This window comes from Hemicordylus capensis, chromosome 9, assembly GCF_027244095.1.
Source record: "Hemicordylus capensis ecotype Gifberg chromosome 9, rHemCap1.1.pri, whole genome shotgun sequence".
Lineage (NCBI taxonomy): Eukaryota > Metazoa > Chordata > Lepidosauria > Squamata > Cordylidae > Hemicordylus > Hemicordylus capensis.
Window position 1 is genome coordinate 31,380,803 of NC_069665.1, and position 15,788 is coordinate 31,396,590.

A 15,788-nucleotide genomic window follows, 5' to 3' on the forward strand; every position below is an offset into this window, starting at 1 on the left:
CCAGCATTCGAACCACTACACCACGCTGGCTCTTAACTGTTGGGGAATCATTTGGTGCGTATCCATCTTGCTCGAACTCCCGCTTGCTGGGAGCCAGGGTTGTCTGTGACTGGGATTCCTGGATGTCCCAGCATTCCCGGCTGCAGTGTCTTTGCGAGACTATGGGAGCTGTAGCCAACAACATCCAGGAATCCCCGTTGCAGGGAACACCTCTGGGGCCATTGCCTGGCAAGCATTCCCGGAGCCTGGTTGCTGGCACTCTGCAGCAGAGCCCCGCGGGGGTCATCGCTTTCCCCTTGAGTGTAGCGTGGAGAGAATCTACTTTCTTGGGTCAGGGATACTTAAACTGTCAAGGAACCTGGAAACAGCCTCACTGCCCTCTGGGCATATGCTTGACCCGAGAGCAATGAGACCAGACTCTCACGCCGATTTGTGGACGAAAGAGCTGCAAGAGATCCTTGGCCAGAACGGCTCCTGCATCGTCTTGCAGGTAGAAATGGCCTTCCTGGGAGAACTGCTGCTCCTCCCTGGTTGCTTCCAGAAAAGCCTCATTTGCAGGGACTGCACACTGTGCAGGCCAGGAGGCCCTAATGGACACACTTAAAATGACTCCGTGAGGGGCATTTGCGGCTTGGGGTTGAATCAGAGGTCTGGTTTCACAAATGGGCCAGATGATGGACATGCACAACTCTGTGCTGCTCTCGGGAGTCTTTCCAAGAATGGCCCCAAAGCCTTTTACAGCTGCCCCTTCCGCTTCCAAAACTTGTTCTGATGCCGATGAACACTGGAAGCCTGTTTGCAAACCAACCAACCACCCCAAATGCTGCCTTCTCTTCATCTGTTATACGCACAGGGAGCCAAGTTACTGGGGTGCCGTCAGCCGCCCAGGAAACCAGCCTCTTTGCATGCCTGTTTTGCAGCCGAGTTGTCTTTCCGTTGTGCTATTCTGATCATTCTGGGTTTTTCAACGGCATGGAAGATGTGTTGGCTGAAGGCAGAATGGCTCCCCGGGAGCTGCCAAGCTTGCAGTGGCTGCTGATATGCTCCCTGCCGCCTGCCGGCCGCTGTTGGTGCCAATGCTGAGCTGGCTTCCCTCAGCTTCTGCTTGAGCGTCAAGGAATCTCTTTGCTTTTGCAGAGACTCCTCCAGTGAGGATGAGAACAACAAGAGAGCCCGCTCTTCGGATGACTCCTTTGAGCCTTACCCAGAAAAGAAGTAAGGGGGCTCTTCCTTGTGTTTCTGCTTTCTCGTGGGGTTCTCTTGGGGGATCCCAGCACTAGACGAGAGTGGTCACTTCTCCTTGCAGGAAGCCAGCTGTCGGCACCCTTCTCCAGCCTCAGGGCAAAGCGCCAGCCTCGTTTCCTCCTCTTGCAAACTCTCTCTTAGATCAGGGGCAAAACACAGACTTGTCTGTCTTCCTCACAAGCCTTCCTTATTTACTTCCTGCACTTATATATGCTTTTCTGCCAGGCAGCTCAAGGTGGTTTACTGTTCAGACTACTCAAGGTAAAGACACAGTGATCAAAATGGCAGAATTCCCTCAGACTGTTGCTCTCTTCAGGAGCAGATAGCAAGAGATCCTGGCCTGGGCTTCAACTCCTCTACTTATTTTTAAAGCCATAGACCCCCCCCACCTCTCTGGTATGATGCAGAGCTACTCACACATAAATAAAACCAGTACTTACACAGTGATAAGGAACAGAAGGGCAGCAGAAGCACAACACAGTAGCAGCACTACTACTACTACTACTTATATGCCACTTTTTAACAAAAAGTTCACAAAGTGGTTTGCATAGAAGACTAGACTAGACTAGACTAGACTAGCCTAGCAGAATAATAATAAGCTGTTCCCTGTCTCCAAAGAGTTCACAATCTAGAAAGATGCACAAATGAGATACCAGCAACGGCCACTGGAGGGATGCTGTGCTGGGGCTGGAGAAGGCCAGTTACTCTCCCGCGGTTTAACTACTTCGAAAGTGGTTTCTCTTCAAGGCTAACATACCAAACCGCAAGCCAGCAAAAACTAGAAGAAGAGACAATAAGACTGGACAGCCCCAAAAGTCCTCCAGAAAAGCCGAGCTTTAAAACGGGTGTCATGGGGACATTCCATAAGGGGGGCCACACACACACCCCACACACACAGAGAGGCCCTGGTGGGGGCATCATGCCTGAGGTGGCCACAGGTGCTGGAATCCTGGGGACACGGACTTTGGCTGAAAGGCAATAAGCAAACCCTGTTCCTTCTTCCTTTCCCATTAATAAATAATAATAATAATAATTTGATTTCTATACATTAGGGTGTCCAACAACAGGAAGGCAGGCAGCAAAGAAGCCAAGAAGGCAGAAGAGCCCAAAGTCAGGAAGAAGCCAGGACCGAAGCCTGGCTGGAAGAAGAAGATCAAATGTGAAAGGTAACATGCCCAAAGCTACAGACGCCCAAGTTCATCCAGCATGGTGGTGCTCAGTGTCCCCTCGTAAGAGGGATTCCCAGATGTTGTTGACTACAACTCCCAGCATTCCCAGCTGCAATGGCCTTTGGCTGGGGATTCTGGGAGCGGTAGGCAACAACTTCTGGGAATCCCTGTTCGAGGGCACACTGGTGGTGCCTCCTCGAGCCAGCTGTCCTGTTCCCTCTCTCTCGCCTTCTTTTTCAGAGAGGAGCTGCCGACTATTTACAAGTGTCCTTATCAGGGCTGCACAGCTGTGTACAGAGGCGCAGATGGCATGAAGGTATGCCCAGGGTTTATTGGCTTCTGTTCTCTCCCTATTCTCTCCCTAACCCTAACTTGTGGGATTCTCTGCCACGAGATGTGGCGTAACTATCAGCTAATAATTCAACACACCATAATTCAAACAAATAATAATAAATGACAACATAGCAGTTAGAAAAGCAGCAGATGGACATGTTAAGGACCCAACAATTCAAACCATGTTTAGAAACAACAACAAATATTTATATACCGCTTTTCAAAAAAAGTTTCCAAAGTGGTTTCCTAGGCATTATATACAGATTAAAAATCACACAGGGCCAGCTTGCGAATTTACAGTCCTGTGAACAAGAGACACAAGCAGAAAGGGAGGGAGAGGAAAGAAGCTATTCTGGGCACCACAACTTCCAAGTTCCAGCCTGACTGAGTGAAAGAGCCCCGGTGGGAGGCAGGACGGGCAGAGGGGTGGGGGGCCCAACGCAGGGTGGTCTCTGCCAAGCCAGTGGAGGGAGACTTGCTGCCTCTCTTCTCCCTCTGCTGCAACCAGAGTCCAGGAAGCAGCCATCGGTTTCAAGGCCTGCAACCGATAACACAGACATGCCCTGAAAAAGTGAGGAAGAACCCGGCTGCCCTTTTATACCCAGGCAGTCACCCATGTGATAGCAAGAGGGTGCTTGTGGGGTCATGCTCCTTTCTCTCCTTGGGTTTAGAAGCACATCAAAGAGCACCACGAGGAGGTCCGGGAGAGGCCCTGTCCGCATCCAGGCTGCAACAAGGTCTTCATGATTGACCGGTACCTTCAGCGCCACGTGAAGCTCATTCATACCGGTAGGTGGTGCTTGCCAAGGCAAGCAGAGGAGAAGCTTGCCTGCAAATGGGCTAAGCCACTCTAGCCTCGTTGATGGAGTGGAGAGCTGGTCTTTTGGTAGCAAGCTTGACTGGTCCCCTTAGCTAAGCAGGGTCCACCCTGGTTGCATATGAATGGGAGACTAGCACTGTAAGATATTCCCCTTAGGGAATGGAGCCGCTCTGGGAAGAGCAGAAGGTTCCAAGTTCCCTCCTTGGCAGCATCTCCAAGATAGGGCTGGGAGAGAGACTCCTGCCTGCAACCTTGGAGAAGCCGCTGCCAATCTGTGCAGACAATACTGAGCGAGAGGGACCAAGGGTCTGACTCAGTATATGGCAGCTACCTATGTTCTGCTCACTTCTCTCATGCCAGAGGTACGGAACTATATCTGCGACGAATGCGGCCAGACGTTCAAGCAACGCAAGCACCTCTCGGTCCATCAGATGCGCCACTCAGGAGCTAAGCCCCTGCAGTAAGTGTGCTTGATTATTGCTGGCTTATGGACAGGTTGTGTGGCTTTAATGGGGTACAAGATGCCGATGTCCTAGATTAAGCAAGGGGTACTTGGAAGCCATTTATTGTGCCTAGGCGCTGGGGTAGTGCTGCAGCACCTCTTTCCCTCCTGGGTCTCAGCAGGGATGCAAAACCCATTGCTTTCTAAGGGGAAATAAGAAGAAGCTGTTCTTGCTCTTCCCACAGGGTGTTACAGAACGTACTACTGGAAGACAACTGATTTCTAGCCCCCTTCTTCCTGTCTTCCGTTACCTTTTAGGGCTGACAGTCCAAGCTGATCTTCTGGGGGAATAACCACATGAGGTTCAAGCTCTGTAGGATTGGGAAACTATCCTTGACTTCTCGTGACAGAGCCCACCCACCCACCCACCCGCCTGCAAGTGTTCCCTCTCACAGGGATTCCCAGATGTGGTTGACTACAACTCCCAGAATCCCCAAGCAAAAGCCATTGCAGCTGAGAGGGGTTCTGGGGATTGTAGTCAACCACAACTGGGAATCCCCGTGAGAGGGAACGCTGCCCCCCAATCATTGCCTTGTCTGGGGTGGGGGGTATGGCTAGTGAGTGCCTGCACTTCTGACTGTGCAAACTCACCACTGTGCCTGGGGCACAACTTAGGGCTCCCCCCTCCACTGTTTTTGAACTGCAACTCCCATATTCCCCAGCCACAGTGGCCAATAGCCAGGGATCATGGGAGTTGCAGGCCAACACCTGCAGGAGGGCCGAAGTTGAGGGGGCCCGGTCTGAGGCAGCCCGCTTGCTGAAGCTAAGCAGGTCGAGGCCTGGCCAGTGCCTGGATGGGAGACTGCCTGGGATCCTGAGTTCCATGATGGGATGGCAGTGTAGGCAATGGTTGAGCGCACGACCGCCCCGACCAAATGCGTCTCCTCTCCCCAGGAACAATCAGAGCCACTCCCTGCTTTCCCTCCCCAGGTGCGAGATCTGCGGCTTCCAGTGCCGGCAGCGGGCCTCCCTCAAGTACCACATGACCAAACACAAGGCCGAGACGGAGCTGGAGTTTGCCTGTGACCAGTGCGGGAAGCGCTTTGAGAAGGCCCACAACCTGAACGTCCACATGTCCATGGTGCACCCGCTGACCCAGACTCAGGACAAAGCCAAGGCGGCTGAGCCCGAGCAGGCAGCTGCCCCGCCGGACCCTTTGGGGACTGCCGAAAAGCAGCCGGTCAAGTTGGAACTGAGCACGCAACAGGAGCCTACCTGAGCTCAGTCGGGGGGAAAGGCAGCCCCAATCCAGCCCTGCGCGACCCACCCCCAGGGGGGCGTTTTCCGTGTACAGGTTAATGGGGTCTCCAGAAGAGGCACTCCGCGGAGGTCACTTCTGCTTGCTGCTCTTGAAAAAGCTTTCCATTGCTGCGATCCTCTCTCTGCTCGCATCCCAACACCGCAGTTGTGCCATACGGAGCAACGCAGACCGTCTCGCCAGAGGGAGCGGGCTGCCCTGTGTTCCCTGCAACACGGCGGCGATCCTGGCCCCAAGGCGCCACACCTGGTTTTAAAGGTGATGGAGGCGGTTTGGGGCCGGGCCACTTGTTTTAAATTCAGTCCCAAAGCCAACAGAAGCAACCCCCACCCAAAACCATTTGTAACCTAATTTTTATTGTAACAAAGTCATGGTTATGCTTGTAATAAATTATTTACACAGTACTTGGGACAGAGCAGGCCCTGGAAGGCAGATGCACTCTCTCTCCTGCCGCGCCTCCTCTCGTGTGGGCAGGGGTCTCTCTGTGCCAGCCAGCTGGCCCCTTCAGCCCTCAGAAAAGGAGCGAGTCTTCTTGTGCCAAGAGAGCCCCTTCTGCGCTGGAATTCACCAGGGCAGCTTTGATCTCTGGGTCAAGTTCGCCACAGAGGCCCAGGAGCTAGAGAGGGGGAAGAGAGGCTGGGGGTGAGGGACCAGTTCCGACTCCTCCAAAGCAACATCCTTGGCCTCCCGCAGCCACACTGCCCTCCAAGCAACAAGAGACGGCTGCCACTCGGGCCCTGGAAGGGCAGACAGCTGGCAGCGCTTTGCAGGAAGAGCTCTTGAGCTCAGCGGGGTCATCCCCGAGCACACAAATGCTGCTCTGTGATCGACCATGAGTGTGGAGAGCAGCAGTGCAGAGTGTGCACAGACTCCAGGAGCTCGTGCCTCAGGAGCAGAGTGCGAAGGCTCGGGTTCAATCCCTGGCCTCTCCAGGGGCTGCAGCGGAAGACGCCTTGGCACGACATGCAGCTGCCGCTCGAGAGACAGAGAGCAGGGGGCCGCTCGGTGGATGCAGCCCGAGCGACGTGGAGCCGTTCCGTCTCCCTTGTGGACCTAGTACTGATTTGTGTCCCCCCACCCATCTGTGTGTCCCCTCCTTCCAGAATTGCAGGCGTGGGTTTTTATTGTTTCGGTTTCCAAATAAATGCAGAATTTGAATCTGTGCTACTTGGCCGGCGTGCATCCCGAGAATGGGCAGAGCTTTGCAAGGGGGTCGCAACTGATCTGTCCCCCTCCCCACCTTATTCTGTTGCGCTCGTGCTCAAGGGGACTCAACAGGAGTCTGCAGGATTGGGGCCAGCAAGGAAGAGACTTCACCCACCTGTTGGAGGTTTGCAAAGCTGCTTTGAGGGCACCGGGGGATGGCCTGCAGCAGGAAGTGGCGGGCTCTCCTGATCAGCACTAACAAATCCTCCTGGCGGGGGAGGGAGAGAGAGAGAGACAGACACAGACCCGGTTCAAGTAACACTGCAGCAGATGCTCCTGGCCCGACACAGGGCGTCCCGCCAAAAGATCCCCTCCCAACGTCTGGCCTGGGACATGGTCCTGCCTGGCTAGCAGTTGACCTCCACTGGTCGAAGATTTTCCCACCTCCCCTCTGGGACTGAACTGCTCCTGCAATGAGGAGCGCCTGCCTAATGTTCAGCCTAGCTCGGTCTCTACTTGAAAGACAGGCAGTAGGCGGTTTCTCACGATCTTCAGCAGGGCGGGCGGAACACCCAGCCAGGGGTGCTCCCGATTGTGGGTCATGTAAACCCAAACAACCAGGGAGGAAGAGGAGGAGGAGGAGGAGGACAGACGCGCCCCACCAAGATTCACTCTGCAGCATTTTACCATCCCACCTAGTCCCCGCTGCTTCACAGACAATCACTCTCTCCTCCTCCTACCTGGTGGTTTGGGCTCACACAATGCCCTCATCGGGAGCAACCGCAGCTCTCCTCCCCTGGCTAGTCGCTCCGCCCACCCAGATGAGGGTCGTGTGACTGCTCCCCTTCTTTTTCACGTTCTGAAACCATCTTTGTGTAGACACAGACTGCAACAGACTTCTGCACAGTCCTTTGCTTACCGGAGACGTTTTATATGCTCCCTGAAGGCAGCAAAACTACGAAGTCAACGGGCAGGGCTGTGCACAAGGACAAAAGATCCTTGGTCGTGCAGCTACCCGAATGCCTGCCTGCACGCACGTGTTCTCTCTCTCTCAGTCCACAGCTCCACCTCTGAGCTCTAATCTGCCTGCCAGGTGCCCACTGGGCACTATCCAGATAATGAATCAGGGAAGTCCACCAGTTGGCAGACACTCTCTGAGTGGAAGAATAAAAGATGGAAGTGGAGCCCTTTAGAAAGGGAGGGCAGCACCACTGTGCAAGGCGGGGGTCTCCAAACGAGTACCCAGATGTTGTTGGATTACAACCCCCATCATCCCACCAGATGATGGGAGTTGCAGTCCAGCAACATCTGGGCACCCAATTTTGAGAACCCCCGGTGTAAGGGAAGAGGACGAGTTGCTCACGGGCTCCCCGGCACGCAGGCTTCCTTCTCGCTGGCCCAGCAGTTCTGCCACGGTTGTCGTCCCCTCCATAAAGAGCTGCAGCAGCTGTGTGTACATGTCAACAGCAACATACAGGAGTGCCTGCTCTCCAATAAACCGTTCGGAGTCAAAGGCGAGAAGGAGGCTGGGGAAAAACAAACAAGTTAATCAGAAGGAACAGGCTGCATGCAAGAGAGAGAGAGAGTCACCCTGTTTCTCCACCTTTGCATGCCACTCACATGCTGCAGTCAGCCTGAATTTTGGCCACTGTTTCCTTCAGCATTCAAAACTGGATGTTGGCGCAATGGAAGATGAGAACGGTTTGAGAAGAAAGGAAAGGGAGTGCTTCATACAAGTCTGTAGAACTCCCTGCCACAGGATTTTGCAGTGACAACCAGCACAAGTGGATTTTTAAAAAGGAATAGACTACTACACCGAAGATAGTCTTCTAGCCCCAAAGAGCAAATTCCATATGCAGGGTGATCAGACGCCCAACAGCAGGTCTTGATTGCTGAATTCAGCATTAGGCACAGTTCAAAGAATACTAAGAGCCACAAGGCTTTTTTCAGAGCAGAGAAAGTTTTTAGCAACCTTCTCACCAGTTGTTCTCTTTCTTACGTATGTACCATTGTACAGGCTGGCCTCCTGAATAAATTTATTCAAATAAGTCCTTTTAATTCCAGTGGGACTTCCTCGAGTAAGTTTAAGCAGAATGCCAGCTTTTAAAAATAAAAATAGAGGGGGGACATTAATAACTACTATTAGCCAGTCAAGGAAGTGCTGAACTGCTTTCAGGTTGCTCAGGCATCTTAACCTTCCCGGTGGGGTGTCCATCTCATACCTGGGCTCCTTCCAGGATGGGGAGTAAAGCCTGTCTTGTGGCAGTGAGTGTGAATGGCCCCTGTGCTAAGCAGGGCCTGCCTTGGCTTGCATTTGGATGGGAGACTGCGTGTGAGCACTGTGAGATATTCCCTGAAGGCCCGGAACAGCAACTTGTCTCTGGTGCGAGGACCCTTCCCAAGCCTAACCCCAAAGCCAGACACTTCTACAACTTTCTGCAATCTCTCAAATACATTTCTGGATTTTACCTATAAAAGGCAACTGGAAACAGCCTCAAGTGTTGATCCGATACAGCACTGCGCAGGACTGGATTGGGGCTCTGGCCTGCAATGTCAGAAGAGGCAGAAATCTTAGCTGAGGTGCCCCTGGGTGCTTCTCACAGCAGCACTTCTGACAGCTGGGTTCCGAGAATCCCACAGGAGACCGAGGCGTTTCTGCACCTTTCTCTGCAGAACTGAAGACGGACAGCCAGGACACCCTTCGTTCCTCCAAGCACTGCAGCATCTTGGAGCTCCAGTCCAAGGTTCTGGGAACATCCAGCCCTTCCTGCAAAAAAATAAAATAAAAAAATGCATGCATGTAGCTCTTAGTTTGGTTCCTGCTAAATCCATTGTTTTACGATGCTCTGGGATCTGCCATGGACTCCCTGGGAGGCACTGAGCAAGTGACTCTGAGCCTCAGTTTACCCACCAGAAACAAAGGGTTTAAATGAGCTATGGGGATGACTGAGGCACTGCATTTTCTGTTAAAATTCTACATCCAATATGTGGACAGCGCTCCTCTTTTTGTATCCTTAAAATACTGAAAAGCACCTAAATCTGCTCTGGCCATGGGGAGCATGAAGTGTGCTATTCGGCACAGGCACTGTCCAATAGGTGCTTGTGACAGTCACACCAAAACATGTATGCATCAGTTGTAGCACTGCTGGTCAATGTTGGCATGGCAGACACACAAAACAAATGTGTGTGCCCTGAGCAATGAAAGCTCCACAACAGAGTTTCCAACTCTTGGGAAAAGTATAGTCTATTCAAAGCCAGTTGAATAGGTTTGTTTTGTTTTTTTAAACTGTGCAGACAGGAGAAAGGCTGACGCCAGCGAGGAAGCAGGAGAGGCTTCCTGGTCCAGCCCTTGGCCAAATCTTTCTCCGAAATGGCCTAGGGCTCAGGTAGGGAGAGCACCCGGGGTCTGCACCTCGGAAGCAGCTGCAGATGGACTTGGGGGCTGGCTGAAGAGAATGATGCCAGCCCACAGGAGCAGCCCTTACAAAAGGTGGCTTGCTTTGGCCATGGATGTGGAAGTCCAAGAGCAGCAAAAGCAGTGAAGCCACCAGACCATCTTCTCTCTTCCTGCTGTGACTAGACAACTTGGAAAGGCTTTTTACCTCTGGAGTTACTCTTGCAGAGATGAAATCCACAACTGAGAAGAAGAAGAGGCATACCAGGAGCTGCCAGTAAAAAAACAAAACACCACCACATACACACATGACAAGGAGGTCTATAAAATTCTGCACAGTGGAGAGAGAGAGAGAGAGAGAGAGAGAGAGAGAGAGAGAGAGAGAGAGAGAGAGAGAGAGGTGTTTTTCTCCTTCTCTCACAATACTAGAACCAAGGGCCATGCCATGAAATGGCCAGGAAATTTAGAACCAACAGAAGGAAGCACTTCCCCACACATATAATTAACCTACGGAATCCTCTGCCACAGGATGTAGTGAGGGCCATCAACCTGGATGGCTTTAAGCGGGACTTGGACAAATTCATGGAGGACAAGGTCTATAAATAGCTACTAGTCTTGATGGCCAGAGGTTGCCTACAGGATGCCACCGAATACCAACTGCAGGGGAGCCACAGCAGGAGAGGGGGCCTGCCCTCACCTCTTGCCTGTGGGCTTCCCAGAAGCATCTGGTGGGCCAATGTGGGAAACAGGAGGATGGGCTAGAGAGGCCATCTTGGCAGGGCTGGTCTTGTGCTCTTTTTCTTCTTTTTTAAGCATCACAAAACGATTGACTTTGACTGTCTTCCCTACAGCACCCAAGTCCCCATTCTCCTCCACATCCTCACGGACACCACCAGCCACGTGACATTTTGCTAGCAGTGAAACAAACGCCCTGCCAGGGACTTCTCCAATAGCATCTAAAAGCATCGCGGAGTGAGGAGACGGCAAGACATCCTCTCTTACCTGTCCTGCTGCAGGCCCCAAGCGCTTCAGGGCTGCTCCCAGTTTCTCATATCTCATTTGCTGTTGTGCTGTGGAATGCAGGAAGGCAGCAGAGATCCATGGCGTGTCGGACACCAGGGCAGCTGCTTCCGAGGAGAGGAAGCTAAGATGGGAAGTCAGAAGAAGATGCCCTGAGCCGCATGCAGAGGCCGATAAGCAGCATGGAGGATGACCTCACTATGCCTTGGGGAAAGGGCCGCAGGTTCCTCAAGCCAGCTGGTTTCTCCTGGCTTGAGCTTTTGAAAGTGGCAGCTGGAAAGGTGTGGGCGTGACTCCCACCCACACCTAGTCAAGTTGAACCAGGGAGAGCTAAAGGTAAAAGAGACCAACCCTCCACTCAACGGGAGAGGGAGGAGAGCTGGTCTTGTGGTAGCAAGCATGACTTGTCCCCTTAGCTAAGCAGGGTCCACCCTGGTTATATATGAATGGGAGACTTGATGTGTGAGCACTGGAAGATATTCCCCTCGGGATGGAGCCGCTCTGGGAAGAGCATCTACAGGTTCCAAGTTCCCTCCCTGGAAGCATCTCCAAGACAGGGTGGAGAGAGATTCCTGCTGGCAACCTTGGAGAAGCCGCTGCCCCTCTGGGTAGACAATACTGAGCGAGATGGACCAAGGGTCTGACTCAGTATATTGCAGCTTCCTATGTAACAGCTTGGGTAGAAAACAGGGACAGAAACACCAGAGCTCAACAACTGCTAGAATGGCAGAGGTGGGCTTCCTTGGATTTACCTGTTGACTGAAGACTGCAGCTCCTTGAGGCTTTTCAGTCCCTGGGTGAAGGGACCTCGGAAGTGTCTCCTCCACTCAAAGCAGATCTCGGGCTCCAACCTTGACCACCACCACTTCATGTAGCCAAGACAGACAGCACACATTAGCCCCTTGATGACTGACTCAATTTGCTCTTACATGAGCCTCCCAGTGGTCTCTTCTCCAAGGAAACCATCAGGTCCCCACCCATTTATTTTCAGCAGAATCGGGTGTTTCCAGCCTATTCACTGGGCTCACCCATTAGCCACTTTTTAAATAGAAGGCTGTGGCTTTCCAGAGCTAGGAAACATTTACACACACACACACACACACACACACACACACACACACACACAGAGTACAGCAAGTTCCTTTTGCAACTCATATTTCTGGAAGTCAAACACGACAGCTTGAATTGAAAAGAAAAGAACCCTAGTTCTGTGTAACCCAAACAGCTGCAGGCAAAAATAGATCCAATACATTTTTAAAAACAACTTAAATATTGCTACTTCCAGGGAACACAAGATTTCAGTCCTTTGGCACAGTATCCATTCGGGTCTGGCAACCAGGGTAAAAAGAAAAGAAAAGCTGCAGCTTAACCACTTCCAAAATATGCTGCCTTACCCAGCCCCTGAGTAGCAGATCATATTACTGTATAAACCAAATATTTTTTGGAATGCTTCCAATTAAAACAAATACAAGTAAAGATCACAGGTCTCTTACCGCTGCAGAACAAATTATTATTGGACACCTGTCTTGACTCAGTGTGAGAATGGAGTTCACCTCCTGGATAGGTTTACTGCACTTCCCTGTGGCGCCCAGCAGACCCTGGAAGACAGCAGGGAGGTCAGGATGAAGCCCATTGGGGTGCTGTGCCTGCGGGTGCCTCAGGAGTCCAAATGAATGCAGCAGGACATCTTTCTAGCCTCCTTCGAACCCGCATGCAGTATTATTACTATCAAGGCTCCCTTTCCCATTCCAACTAGAGGACAGCACTGCTTCTAGGACTCAGAGCCATATTTCCCAGATCCCCTTCTGGGGGATGGAGCCGTAGGTCAGTGGTAAAGCACCAGCTTTCGCTGCAAAAGGTCCCTCCCTGGCAGCATCTCCAGGTAGGGCTGGGAGAGACTCCTGCCTGGAACCATGGAGAAGCTGCTGCCAGTCAGAGTAGATTATGCTAAGTTAAAAAAACCAATTGCCTGACTCGGTATAAGGCAGCTTCCTGTGTTCTCCGTGGTATCTCAGACTCGGGCTAGTGGAGACACCCAGTGATGGGATATTCCTCAAGGGTTTTTTTGTTTTAAATGGGACAGTAATATTTTAAGAGTGTCGTGAATCATTTTGAGGCTTCGGGTCCAGAAGTGGGTATCCGGTCCAATCCATAAATAGCCTCCCTGCAAACAACTTGCACGATGGTGGGAATACAGAAGCCCCCAGATTCGTGGTCAGTTACCATAAAGAACTGATGCGTGATGTCGTACGAGAGCGCCCAGCCTCTGGTGCAGATGTTCCTCTATAAAAGAATAAAAAGGGCGGGTGGGGGGGACGACAACAAAAGAAAGGGTACTCAGAAGGATGAAGGCTAAAAATATATATATTCCCCCAGAAGCCAGACCATGAGCTCCAAATCAGAACTCTAAAACGTTGCTACGCCCAGTACACCATGCTGCCTGCCCACGCCAAAGCCAATTTTTCATGGTGGTTGCTGCCAAGGGAAAAATGGTCTTGGGCTGCTTCTCCTCTCAATTTAACAGGCAGGGCGCCAGGCTGACATCACAGGAGAAGAGAAGCCCCCTCCAGTAGCAGCAGCAGACTGGAATTGGGGCAGCAAGGGTTCATAGTCCATGAGCCAGCTGGGGTGGCCAGTAATATCTAGGGCACAGATGCTCAGCTTTGGCCCGCCAGCAGATGCTGGCCTACAACTCCCATAATCCCTGGCTATTGACCACTCTAACTGGGAATTATGGGAGTTGTAGTCCAAAAACTGCTGGGGGGGGGCGGTCAACGTTGAGCAGGGCTGATCTAGGGGAAGGAATGTCCATTGTTATTTTCGACAAGCTCTTTGCCCCTAGAGATGGAAAAGAAGCGATATAGCATGGCTAGCCTTCAGCTTTCCGTGTGTTCTCATGCTTGGATTGTCCTGACCATCAGGCCTGCCATGGGCAAATTTGCAATGGCGTTTCCAAAGCTTTTGTAAGTTTTAAAAACATATCAACTACTGCAACATTTTAGCAATGTTATCAGAGGAATGGAAGTGAAAATGGGCAGGAAAGTCCTCCAAAGATTAATCTCTGGAGAGAGGACAACCATGTGCTCACTGTGACCGTGACCCTTTGCTCTGTGCGAAAATGACTGCAATTCCCTCCAATTGTTTGGAGGTGGGGATAAAGAAAAGGTGATCACACACAGAAAAGCTGTCAAGGCAACAATGCTATCACCGGTTTTCTATCTCTAGAGGGTGCAGATGTTGCCGGAAATCACTATGAGCATTTTCCCCTTGAGATGGTATCGGTGGCCGAAATCTGTGGACGAGGCTCATGGACCATAATCAGTCGAGTGGTTATCTCATAAGCATTTACAACAAGAATGAGAACAGAAAGTCAGCTTTTAAGCTCCAAAAAATGTCTAAAGGTGATTCAACAGGCTGGACACTCCCAGACTGCAAAATCCACAGCCTGGAGCAGTTGCCAAGAGATACAGCTGTTCTTTGGGAAATGGTACACACCAGCCCTGCGTTTACGAAGCCAAAGTAGTCTTCACAATCTAGAGCAATCTGGTTTCCTCTCGGCCGCGTTGCAATGACAGTCAACGGAGGGAGACTCAAGAGCATCCTAAACAAACACACATACAAAAAGTTCTGCTATTCCTTCCAGGATAAGGCTAGACACTCTGGATTTTATTTGTGATTTGCTGCAGACCTTTCCTGGATTCTCAAAATGCCAACAGTAACACAAGTCTAGGTCCTGAACGCACTGAAGTGGAAACCAGCCTCTTCCTTCACCCCGTGCCTCCCACAATCATGTGGCCATGGCAAAAGCAGGAGAGAAAGGGTCTTAGGAACATAGGAAGCGGCCATAGACCCTTGGTCCATCTAGCTCAGTATTGCCTATGCAGACTGGCAAGGGCTCCCCCAAGGTTGCAGGCAGGAACCTTTCCCAGCCATATCTGGAGACCCCAGGGACGGAACCTGGGACCTTCTTCATGCAGAGCAGATGCTCTAGAGAATATACTAACATGAATGACAGGGCCATTCGGAAACTCAATGCATTCCATGGTCATTTGCTGTAAACTGCCTAGAGACTTTGGCAATGGGCGGTATACAAATTTGTTAAATAAATAAGTGTGGAAGGAGGGACACAGGAAGCTGCCATATAGTGAAGCGTCTCCATGCAAGCAGGCAGGTGTTCTTCCCAGAGCAGCCCCATCCCCTAAGGGGAGTATCTGATAGTGCTCACACATGTAGTCTCCCATTCCAATGCAAACCAGGGGAGACCCTGCTTAGCAAAGGGGACAGTGCATGCTTCCTAGCACAAGACCAGCTCTCCATCCATTGGCCTCTAGGCAGCTGTGTTTCAGTAATCATCCCCAGGGCCCCCTAGCAGCCCTTGAGCACTCACCTAGACTGGAGAACCACTTCCTGGCACCAGAGAAGCCTTTCGCCTACAGTAGAGGCCGTCCCCAGAGCTCTCAGCCTCTGCCGGAAAACCCTGAAGAGGAAGTGCTCCTCGTGATCGTCAAGAAGCCCTTCAGGCAGGGCTCTCCTGTGCACCGTCACCACGTTCATCACCATCTCCTGCAATCGAGACAGCTGCCGATCTGTGAGTTTGGACACAGAAGCGAATCCAGGACCAAGCCAGTGGCAGCAAATGATAAAATGACCGGGCATTTGTATACTGCTTTTCCCGAAAGCTCATCATGGGCAGCCCTAATAAGAACATAAGAAGAGCCCTGCTGGATCAGGCCCAAGGAGGCCCATCTAGTCCAGCATCCTGTTTCACACAGTGGCCCACCAATCTTTAGAACCACCCTAGGATCATAGGAAGCTGCCTTCAACGGAGCCAGATCCTTGGCGCATTGAGCCTACACTGACTGGCAGTGACTGCTTTCCCAGCCCTACTTGGAGATGCTGCC

The 15,788-nt window shown here is 51.8% G+C and overlaps 2 protein-coding genes across 4 annotated transcripts in view; one reads left to right on the forward strand and one right to left on the reverse strand.

Annotated features, from left to right (window-relative positions):
• ZNF276 (zinc finger protein 276) overlaps nucleotides 1-6,491 on the forward strand; it is a 17,076-nt gene extending 10,585 nt beyond the window's left edge. For all 3 annotated transcript variants that reach the window (XM_053270648.1, XM_053270646.1, XM_053270647.1), the window contains exons 6-11: nucleotides 1,138-1,215; nucleotides 2,298-2,411; nucleotides 2,655-2,730; nucleotides 3,419-3,536; nucleotides 3,928-4,027; nucleotides 5,000-6,491. In XM_053270648.1, coding sequence (XP_053126623.1) covers nucleotides 1,138-1,215; nucleotides 2,298-2,411; nucleotides 2,655-2,730; nucleotides 3,419-3,536; nucleotides 3,928-4,027; nucleotides 5,000-5,288 — 775 coding nt within the window. In that variant the 3' untranslated portion in view covers nucleotides 5,289-6,491. The remainder of the gene's footprint in view (nucleotides 1-1,137; nucleotides 1,216-2,297; nucleotides 2,412-2,654; nucleotides 2,731-3,418; nucleotides 3,537-3,927; nucleotides 4,028-4,999) is intronic.
• The window catches only part of FANCA (FA complementation group A), a 37,574-nt gene continuing 27,450 nt past the window's right edge, over nucleotides 5,665-15,788 (reverse strand). Inside the window, exons 32-43 of the mRNA XM_053270632.1 lie at nucleotides 15,275-15,450; nucleotides 14,383-14,488; nucleotides 13,111-13,170; nucleotides 12,381-12,485; nucleotides 11,640-11,752; nucleotides 10,870-11,011; nucleotides 10,076-10,138; nucleotides 9,135-9,240; nucleotides 8,943-9,018; nucleotides 7,837-7,999; nucleotides 6,649-6,741; nucleotides 5,665-5,943 (exon numbers count right to left, since the gene is read on the reverse strand). Coding sequence (XP_053126607.1) covers nucleotides 5,839-5,943; nucleotides 6,649-6,741; nucleotides 7,837-7,999; nucleotides 8,943-9,018; nucleotides 9,135-9,240; nucleotides 10,076-10,138; nucleotides 10,870-11,011; nucleotides 11,640-11,752; nucleotides 12,381-12,485; nucleotides 13,111-13,170; nucleotides 14,383-14,488; nucleotides 15,275-15,450 — 1,308 coding nt within the window. The 3' untranslated portion in view covers nucleotides 5,665-5,838. The remainder of the gene's footprint in view (nucleotides 5,944-6,648; nucleotides 6,742-7,836; nucleotides 8,000-8,942; nucleotides 9,019-9,134; nucleotides 9,241-10,075; nucleotides 10,139-10,869; nucleotides 11,012-11,639; nucleotides 11,753-12,380; nucleotides 12,486-13,110; nucleotides 13,171-14,382; nucleotides 14,489-15,274; nucleotides 15,451-15,788) is intronic.